This window comes from Cetorhinus maximus, unplaced genomic scaffold, assembly GCF_964194155.1.
Source record: "Cetorhinus maximus unplaced genomic scaffold, sCetMax3.hap1.1 HAP1_SCAFFOLD_1042, whole genome shotgun sequence".
In the NCBI taxonomy this organism is placed as follows: Eukaryota; Metazoa; Chordata; class Chondrichthyes; order Lamniformes; family Cetorhinidae; genus Cetorhinus; species Cetorhinus maximus.
Window position 1 is genome coordinate 9,862 of NW_027596984.1, and position 10,423 is coordinate 20,284.

The 10,423-nt window shown below is 55.2% G+C and overlaps 1 protein-coding gene across 1 annotated transcript; it reads left to right on the forward strand.

Moving 5' to 3' along the window:
• Window positions 1–732: 732 nt before the first annotated feature.
• On the forward strand, window positions 733–2,931 carry LOC144675609 (integrin alpha-M-like). The gene is made up of 3 exons (XM_078536254.1): window positions 733–828; window positions 1,799–1,909; window positions 2,770–2,931. Exons 1-3 carry the CDS (start codon window positions 751–753, stop codon window positions 2,929–2,931), a joined length of 351 nt encoding a protein of 116 aa, XP_078392380.1. The 5' UTR covers window positions 733–750.
• Window positions 2,932–10,423: the final 7,492 nt, after the last annotated feature.

Consider the following 10,423-nt stretch of genomic DNA (forward strand, 5'->3'; position numbering starts at 1 on the left):
GTTTGCCGGCCGAGAAACGTTAGGTAGCAAAGGAAGCTGGGAGGAGTACACCAAGAGTCTGCAGAGGGATACTGGCAGGATGGGTGAGCAGGCAAGACCACGGCGGGTGGACCATCACGTGGGGAAGTGTGAGATCCTCAAGTTTGGTGGGAACGATTGGAAAACAGAATATCTTTTGCGCAGTGAGGGACTGGGAGGTGTTTGCAATCGGAGGGATCTGTGTGTCCTTCTATATGAGTCACGTAAAGTTACAGTGCGGGTACAGCGAGCGATGAGGAAGGGAAATGGTCTGTGAGTCTTCATTACAAAGGGATTGGAGTTTCAGAGTGAAGGGGTCTTCCTACAATGATACAGGGCGTTGGTGAGACCACACCCGGAGCTCTGGGTCCAGTTTTGGTCTCCTTACCTGAGGAAGGACATCCCTGCCCTAGAGGGACAGTATCGAAGGTTCACTAGACTGGTCCCTGGGATGAGAGGGATTGTCCCAGGAGGAGAGATTGAGGAGAATGGGGTCTCTATTCCCTGGAGTTTCGAAGATCGAGGGATGTGGGGAGAGTGCGGGAAGGTGGAGTTGAGGGAGGAGATCAGCCACAGGCTGGATTAAGGTGGGGTTGAGGTGGATGATCAGCCACAGGCTGGATTAAGGGTCTGGCAGTCTTGAGTGTCTCCTGGCCTCCTCTTGCTTCTATGTCCCTCAATTCCTATGTTCCTTCTCTTCACCAGTCAGTTACCACTGAAGTTAAGCTAGCGATGGAAAGCCGGGCTCAAATCTCATTGGACCAGAAGACATTTGTTGACATCTACTCTCCCACGAGCCACCGGGCCCAGGTAATTACCTCGTACTGTGCCGTTTTGTGTCCCCTCTCCATGTGTTTTGGAGAGGGAGAGGGAGAGGACATTCAGCCCCCTCTCGAGCCTGTTACATAGGAACAGGAGGAGGCCCATTCAGCCCCTCTCGAGCCTGTTACACAGGAACAGGAGGAGGCCATTCAGCCCCTCTCGAGCCTGTCACACAGGAACAGGAGGAGGCCATTCAGCCCCTCTCGAGTCTTTTACAGCTGATCTGCCTCTTAACAGCATCATCTGGCCTTTATTCCGTAACCCTCAATACCCGAGACCAAACTACTATCTAACCTCGCCCGGATGTTTCCAATTGCCCCCCAGCCTCCTCAGCTTATTGGGGGGAGAGAGTTATAGGTTTCCACTCTGCCTTGAGTGAAGAATTGCTTCCTGACCTCCCTCCCTTCACAACCTGGCTTCGAATTTTAATCTCGTCCCCCCCACACCCTCCCGAGACGCCCCACTTGCAATCCACCCGACCCTCTGCACCCACCAACCGAGGGAAATAGGTCCAGTCCATGGACGCGATCGAATCTGTTAATCGTCTTCAACCCCTCTGTCGCATCGCCCCTCAATCTTCCTAGACTCGAGAGGACAACAGCTGAGTCCGTGTGACCCCCCCACCCAACAACCTCGGGATTTAACCCTTTCAGCACCGTGATCGTTCCGGGGGGGGGGCGGAAACGTGCGTCCACACACGCTTCGAGGGACGGTGTCTCCCTCCCGAGGCGCGATGGCCGGAACTGAAGCCAGTTACGCCAGGTGGGGGCTCTGAACTGCAAACCACACGGGTGATGGGCAGATGCCGTGGTGGGGGGTGGGGTGGGGTGGGGTGGGGTGGGGTCAGCGTGGGGTTAAAATGAGAGGAGGCTGACTGGAATTCCAGTCCCCCGGGGACACAAAGTTCTCAAAACCGTCCTGCCCGAGGGTGACTGACCCTCTCGGTTCCCATCCACAGGCTCGGACTGAGATCGAGTTTCGGGAATACTACAACAGTTTGCCGCTCGTGATCGGAAGCAGCGTGGGTGGGTTCCTGCTCCTGATCCTGATCATCATCGCATTCTACAAGGTGAGTGCTGTTTAATGGACTCCACTACTGCGCTGTCGGAGGGTCAGTGCCGAGGGAGCGCCCGCAACTGTCGGAGGGTCAGTGCTGAGGGAGCGCCCGCAACTGTCGGAGGGTCAGTGCCGAGGGTGCGCCCGCAACTGTCGGAGGGTCAGTGCCGAGGGTGCGCCCGCAACTGTCGGAGGGTCAGCGCTGAGGGAGCGCCGCACTGTCGGAAGGTCAGCGCTGAGGGAGCGCCGCACTGTCGGAAGGTCAGCGCTGAGGGAGCGCCGCACTGTCGGAAGGTCAGCGCTGAGGGAGCGCCGCACTGTGGGAGGGTCAGCGCTGAGGGAGCGCCGCACTGTCGGAGGGTCAGCGCTGAGGGAGCGCCGCACTGTCGGAGGGTCAGCGCTGAGGGAGCGCCGCACTGTCGGAGGGTCAGCGCTGAGGGAGCGCCGCACTGTGGGAGGGTCAGTGCTGAGGGAGCGCCGCACTGTCGGAGGGTCAGCGCTGAGGGAGCGCCGCACTGTCGGAGGGTCAGTACTGAGGGAGCGCCGCACTGTGGGAGGGTCAGCGCTGAGGGAGCGCCGCACTGTCGGAGGGTCAGCGCTGAGGGAGCGCCGCACTGTCGGAGGGTCAGCGCTGAGGGAGCGCCGCACTGTCGGAGGGTCAGCGCTGAGGGAGCGCCGCACTGTCGGAGGGTCAGCGCTGAGGGAGCGCCGCACTGTCGGAGGGTCAGTGCTGAGAGAGCGCCGCACTGTCGGAGGGTCAGTGCCCAGGATCTGCCAGTCTGCACGGGGCGGGTTTGGTGGGGACAGACGGGCAGCGAGATGATCACTCTGTCCGGCTACTTACTCCGTCTTCTTTCCCTGTTTCGTTTTTAGTGCGGATTCTTCAAGCGAAGTTTTCGGGACAAGTTATGTGACGGTGGAGAGGAGTTGAGCAGCCCCATCACCACAGCAGCTGTTGAGGGCAACGTGCCAGACAGCCAGCAAACCCCGGCATCCAGTGACGCTCTGAAGCCAACAGACAAGCCCGCATCATAGATGCCAGCGATGAGCTCCCTTCCTTTTCCACACCACCGACTCGAGGCTGGCAGAGACTCTTGACTGCAAGAAATAGGCTCTTTCCTCATCTTAATTCGATTCCCGGGCACCCCGTTTCCTCCTGCCTCTCCCCCTCCTCCACCCCCCCCCCAACCCCTACCCACCCTCCACCGCACCTTCTTGCTCTGCTTTTCCACTCTCCCCTGAATTCGGAATTGGAGGAAGCGGAGAAGCAGGAGAAGACGCTCGAAGGTTCAGACGAGACAGAGAACCTTCCTCCTTTTGGGGGTGGGCCGCTTTAGATACCGATTTCGGGCCCGAAGAGACCGAATGTGCTCAACTACACGTTGACGCCCAAGGGAATGCAGCAGGGGGTAAGGGATCGAAACTCTTCGACCTGGGCAGCGAAGACCCTCCTCTTTTCCAGGTTGTGAAGATATTCCTGGTGGCTCAGCTGTGGGAGTTTTGTAAATCCCCGCAACACCCCCAACTCTCCCACATCTCCACGTGACCAGCCTGAACATCCCCAGCAACAGGGAGTCAGCACCCAGAGGTTCCTGGAGTGGAAGTTCAGACTCAGGCAGTCAATCCCAGAGAGGATTTCCAGGGGCAGGTTTACTGCAGAGTGTTTACCGATGGTCTTAATGAGTCTCTCAATCCAAAAACCTTCAATCCTGTTTCCAAATACCTCCCTCACCTCTTCCTATCTCCGTAACCTCCTCCAGCCCCCTACAACACTCCCTATCTCTGTAACCTCCTCCAGTGCCCTACAACCCTCCCTATCTCTGTAACCTCCTCCAGCCCCTACAACCCTCCCTATCTCTGTAACCTCCTCCAGACCCTACAACCCTCCATATCTCTGTAACAGCCTCCAGCCCCTACAACCCTGCCTATCTCTGTCACCTTCCCAAGCCCCTACAACCCTCCCTATCTCTGTAACCTCCTCCAGCCCCTACATCCCTCCCTATCTCTATAACTTTCTCCAACCCTACATCACATCCTATCTCTGCAACCTCCTCCAGCCCCTACAACACTCCCTATCTCTGTAACCACCTCCAGCCCCTACAACCCTCCCTATCTCTGTAACCTCCTCCAGCCCCCTACAAACCTCCCTATCTCCATAACCTCCTCCAGCCTCTACAACCCTCCCGATCTCTGTAACCTCCTCCAGCCCCTACAACCCTCCCTATCTCCATAACCTCCTCCAGCCCCTACACCCCTCCCTATCTCTGTAACCTCCTCCAGCCCATACACCCCTCCCAATCCCTGTGTCCTCCTCCAGCCCCTACACCCCTCCCTATCTCTGTAACCTCCTCCAGCCCCTACAACCCTCCCTATCTCTGTAACCTCCTCCAGCCCCTACGACCCTCCGAGATCTCTGCGCTCCATCCAATCCCGGCCTCTCGAGCATCCCCCGATTCCCATCGCTCCGCCATTGGCGGCCGGGCCTTCAGCTGCCCGGGGAGGGGGAGGCCCTAAGCTCTGGAATTCCCTATCTAAACCTCACTTGCTATTATCTCTCTGCCCCTCTCTCTCGGTCTCTCTCCCCCCCTCTCTCTCTGTCTTCCGCTCTAAGACCCTCCTAGAAACCGGCTTCCTTGACCTTGTTTTTTGGTCCCCAGTCCAATACACCTCCCTGTGTGTTTCAGTGTTTATGTTTGTTTGATGACCGCCCCTGTCACATGCAACTTTGGGGCATTTTTACCATCCTAAAGCGCTATATAAATGCAATTTACTGTTAAACGTTCAGTCCCCTAGCAATAAAGGCTGTGTACCAAGGTAACTCCTTCCTGTACGTGTCTCTCTTACTTCCTGCGCTACGTCAGCCTCAGACGTAAACATGGCACGGAGAGCACCATGGGATGTCCGTCGCCCTGACAACCTCCGCCAATGCTGCCTTCTCATTGACACCGGCTCTACATCAGCCAATCGGAGCTGTGGGCTCGTGAACCCGGCCAATCAAGGGGCAGCGCGTTCATGGACAATGCGAAGAACTCATGGATCCTCTCCTGTGAGTCTGGGGCTGCACCAGCCGGAGTGAAAGAGGTTGAAATTATATATCCGTGACATAATATTACATTTATATTACACTTATCCCAGTGGGTGGCAATTGCACTCTAAATGACCCAAGGCGTGTCCAGCCATTGACAAGGAGTCACCAATCAAAAACAATTATTCGTCCAGTAGCACGAGTTAGCCCCTGACACAACTCAGACCAAAACTAATAAGAATGCAGGGATTTTGGACAGATAGTGGCCTAGTGGGGTTATGAAGCAATCGACACAGGGCTATGGGGACAGAGCGGGGTTAGTTTGGGGATTGATACAGGGCTACGGGGAGAGAGCGGGGCACTGGGATTAGTTTGGGGATTGATACAGGGCTATGGGGAGAGAGTGGGGCACTGGGATTAGTTTGGGGATTGATACAGGGCTACAGGGAGAGAGCGGGGCAGTGGGATTAGTTTGGGATTGATACAGGGCTATGGGGAGAGAGCGGGGCAGTGGGATTAGTTTGGGGATTGTTACAGGGTTATAGGGAGAGAGTGGATCAGTGGGATTAGTTTGGAGTTTTATACAGGGCTATGGGGAGAGAGCGGGGCACTGGGATTAGTTTGGGGATTGATACAGGGCTATGGGGAGAGTGCGGGGCAGTGGGATTAGTTTGGGGATTGATACAGGGCTATGGGGAGAGAGCGGGGCAGTGGTATTAGTTTGGGATTGATACAGGGCTATGGAGATAGAGCGGGGCAGTGGGATTAGTTTGGGGATTGATACAGGGCTATGGGGAGAGAGTGGGACAGTAGGATTAGTTTGGGGATTGATACAGGGCTATGGGGAGGGAGCGGGGCAGTGGGATTAGTTTGGGATTGATACAGGGCTATGGAGAGAGAGCGGGGCAGTGGGATTAGTTTGGGGTTGATACAGGGCTATGGGGAGAGAGCGGGGCAGTGGGATTAGTTTGGGGATTGATACAGGGCTATGGGGAGAGAGCGGGGCAGTGGGATTAGTTTGGGGATTGATACAGGGCTATGGGGAGAGAGCGGGGCAGTGGGATTAGTCTGGGGATTGATACAGGGCTATGGGGAGAGAGTGGGGCAGTGGGATTAGTTTGGGGATTGATACTGGGCTATGGGGAGAGCACAGGGCAGTGGGATTAGTTTGGGATTGATACAGGGCTATGGTGAGAGAGCGGGGCAGTGGGATTAGTTTGGGGATTGATACTGGGCTATGGGGAGAGAGTGGGGCAGTGGGATTAGTTTGGGGATTGATACAGGGCTATGGGGATAGAGCGGGGCAGTGGGATTAGTTTGGGGATTGATACAGGGCTATGGGGAGAGAGCGGGGCAGTGGGATTAGTTTGGGGATTGATACAGGGCTATGGGGAGAGAGCTGGGAAGTGGGATTAGTTTGGTTTATGAAGCCTTACAGTGCGGCGCTCCCTCAGCACTGACCCTCCGACAGTGCGGCGCTCCCTCAGTACTGACCCTCCGACAGTGCGGCGCTCCCTCAGCACTGACCCTCCGACAGTGCGGAACTCCCTCAGCACTGACCCTCCGACAGTGTGGTGCTCCCTCAGCACTGACGCTCCGACAGTGCAGCGCTCCCTCAGCACTGACCCTCCGACAGTGCGGAGCTCCCTCAGCACTGACCCTCCGACAGTGCGGCGCTCCCTCAGCACTGACCCTCCGACAGTGCGGCGCTCCCTCAGCACTGACCCTCCGACAGTGCGGCGCTCCCTCAGCGCTGACCCTCCGACAGTGCGGGCGCTCCCTCAGCACTGACCCTCCGACAGTGCGGCGCTCCCTCAGCACTGACCCTCCGACAGTGCGGGCACTCCCTCAGCACTGACCCTCCGACAGTGCGGGCACTCCCTCAGTACTGACCCTCCGACAGTGCGGCGCTGCCTCAGTACTGACCCTCCGACAGTGCGGCGCTCCCTCAGTACTGACCCTCCTCCAGTCCTTACAACCCTCCCTATCTCTGTAAACTCCTCCAGCCCCAACAACCCTACCTATCTCTATAACCTCCTCCAGCCCCTACAACACTTCCTATCTCTGTAACCTCCTCCAGCCTCTACAACCCCGCCTATCTCTGTAACCTCCTCCAGCCCCCTACAACCCTCCCTGTCTCTCTAACCTCCTCCAGCCCCTACAACCCTCCCTATCTCTGTAACCTCCTCCAGCCCCTACAACTCTCCCTATCTCTGTAACCTCCTCCAGCCGCGACAACCCTCCCTATCTCTGTAACCTCCTGCAGCCCCGACAACCCTCCCTATCTCTATAACCTCCTCAAGGCACTTTTACAATCTGGGAGCTGGAATGAACTGGCAAATTATGTTTTCCCGTCTTCATTGGGATAGATGTGGCCGTGAAATTGATGCCGATCACCTTGCCCATTAATCAGATTCGGTCCTTTGCAGGACAGGGACTGAAATAAGCTAATGAGGGATACAGAGGTTGAAATTAGCTTGGTGGCTCACAGTGGTCACTGACGTCTGGGGGGATGATGAGAAATTCGTGGAACCGTGTTTGGCTGCGTCTGCCAATTAATGACCCGTTGGTTGCGTGTTTGATGACCGCTTGTCCATCGCTTCTCTCTTCCCTCGTGGTATTTCTGGATGCTTGAGTGTGAGATAGGTCGTGGGGGGTGCACCTTCCGTTGGAGGGGCGGGTGAGTTGGATTGCCGCACCTGCTCGCAAATGCTTACCTGGGGAATCCAGTTGATCCAACCTCGTCTGACTTTTTGGGTCAGGAGCGGGGGTTCTGGCATGGGGGGGTTGTCAGGATATGGGCCAGGTGGGAGTTGGGAGTCAACAATCGGGGTTCTGGCCTGGGATGTTTCAGCAGTAGGGTCTGGGGGCGATGAGGGTAGTCAGAGGTGTCGGGGAGCCCTGTCGGGGTGTTTGTGGGTACTCCTTGGGGGGGAATCGAGGGATAGCCCCTTGGAGGAGGGATTGAGGGAGGGGGGGATTAGTCCCCTGGAAGGGGTAGGGGGTTTGGGCGCACTCCCATCAGCAGTCAGGCTGGGCCAGTGCCATAGTTACCCAGAATCTACAAGCAGTTCTGCGTAACTATCGCTGCAGCGCTGCCCGAATCCTCCAAACCTTGCAATTTGAATCGGATTATTGGATGGTTCTCAGCGCTGGGCAATTGCCATGCAATATTTTATTGCAGGGAGGCTGCAGAAGGATTTGGACAGGTTAGGAGAATGGGCAAAGAAGTGGCAGATGGAATACAACGTGGGGAAGTGTGAGGTCATGCACTTTGGTAGGAAGAATAGAGACATAGACTATTTCCTAAATGGGGAGAGAATTCAGAAATCTGGAGTGCAAAGGGACTTGGGAGTCCTAGTCCAGGATTCTCTTAAGGTTAACTTGCAGGTTGAGTCGGTAGTTAGGAAGGCAAATGCAATGTTGGCATTTATTTCGAGAGGACTAGAATATAAAAGCAGGGATGTGCTTCTGAGGCTTTATAAGGCTCTGGTCAGACCACATTGAGAATATTGTGAGCAATTTTGGGCCCCGTATCTCAGGAAGGATGTTCTGGCCCCTGGAGAGGGTCCCAGAGGAGGTTCACGAGAACGATCCCAGGAATGAAAGGCTTAACATATGAGGAAGGTTTGAGGACTCTGGGTCTATACTCGATGGAGTTTAGAAGGATGAGGGGGGGTGGATCTGATTGAAACTTACAGAATACTGAAAGGCCTGGATAGAGTGGACGTGGGGAAGATGTTTCCATTAGTAGGAGAGACTAGGACCCGAGGGGCACAGCCTCAGTGTAGAGGGAAGACCTTTTAGAACAGAGATGAGGGAGAAACTTCTTTAGCCAGAGAGTGGTGAATCTATGGAATTCATTGCCACAGAAGGCTGTGGAGGCCAGGTCATTGTGTGTATTTAAGACTGAGATAGATAGGTTCTTGATTGGTAAGGGGATCAAAGGTTACGGGAAGAAGGGGGGAGAATGGGGTTGAGAAACTTATCAGCCATGATTGAATGGCGGAGCAGACTCGATGGGCCGAATGGCCTAATTTCTGCTCCTATGTCTTATGGTCTTATGGAGACCACCAGGTTGTGGTTGTGTGGGGTTACGTGGGGTACAGTTCCCCAGCGCTCCTTGGGCTACCACCCAAATACGCAGCCCAGGAACGTGCAAGTTAGAGCCTAAAATTGGCTGTTTGGCTTTCCTGAATCTTGTGCAGTAAAATGTCTTCTGTCGCTTTAAAATCAAGGAATCCTTTGGCTTTATTCTCTTAGTGAGTAATAGGGGTTTCAGATCAGATTACGTTACACGTGGTTTAATGGCTTTTGCAATCACAGCAAAGGGATAACACATTGGAAGGAGCTCCTTATTAATGGAAGAGGGAATCCCTCCTGTGGCACAGCTGGGAGCCTCGGAGACTGAGATTACTGACAGTCCACTTAACAAACAAGTTCAGAGTAACAACAAAGGAAGATTCAAACCGACAATCTCAAAGGAAGATGGTTGTGGTTGTTGGAGGTCAGTGATCTCAGCTCCAGGACATCACTGCAGGAGTTCCTCAGGGTTAGTGTCCTCGGCCCAACCATCTTCAGCTGCTTCATCAATGACCATCCTTCCATCATAAGGTCAGAAGTGGGGATGTTCACTGATGGTTGCACAATGTTCAGCACCAATCGCGACTCCTCAGATACTGAAGCAGCCCATGTCCAAATGCAGCAAGACCTGGACAATATCCAGGCTTGGGCTGACAAGTGGCGAGTAACATTCGCACCACACAAGTGTCAGGCAATGACCATCTCCAACAAGAGAGAATCCAACCATCGCCCCCTTGACATTCAATGGCATTACCATCACTGAATCCCCCACTATCAACATCCTGGGGGTTACCATTGACCAGAAACTGAACTGGGACCAGCCATATAAATACTGTGGCTACAAGAGCAGGTCAGAGGCTGGGAATCCTGCGGAGAGTAACTCACCTCCCAACTCCCCAAAGCCTGTCCACCATCTACAGGCACAAGTCAAGAGTGATGGAATACTCCCCACTTGCCTGGATGAGCTGCGGCTCCCACAACACTCAAGAAGCTCGACACCGTCCAGGGCAAAGCAGCCCCCGCTCGATCGGCACCCCATCCACAAACATTCACTCCCTCCACCACCGACGCACAGGGGCAGCAGTGTGTGTACCATCTACAAGATGCAGTGCAGCAACTCGCCAAGGCTCCTTCGACAGTGCCACCCAAACCCACGACCTCTACCGTCTAGAAGGACAAGGGCAGCAGACACATGGGGAACACCACCACCTGGAAGTTCCCCTCCGAGCCACTCACCATCCCGACTTGGAAATATATCGGCCGTTCCTTCACTGTCGCTGGGGTGAAAATCATGGAACTCCTTCCCTAACAGCGCTGTGGGTGTACCTACACCACACGGGGACAAAATCCTGGAACTGCCTCCCTAACAGCGCCGTGGGTGTACCTACACCACACGGACAAAATCCTGGAACTCCCTCC

Excerpts from the sequence above, each read along its gene's own strand:
- LOC144675609 (XM_078536254.1), top strand. The coding sequence starts at position 751 with ATGGAAAGCCGGGCTCAAATCTCATTGGACCAGAAGACATTTGTTGAC. Across the intron at positions 829-1,798 it reads CCACGAGCCACCGGGCCCAG|GCTCGGACTGAGATCGAGTT; the intron begins GTAATTACCTCG and ends TCCCATCCACAG. Across the intron at positions 1,910-2,769 it reads TCATCATCGCATTCTACAAG|TGCGGATTCTTCAAGCGAAG; the intron begins GTGAGTGCTGTT and ends TTTCGTTTTTAG.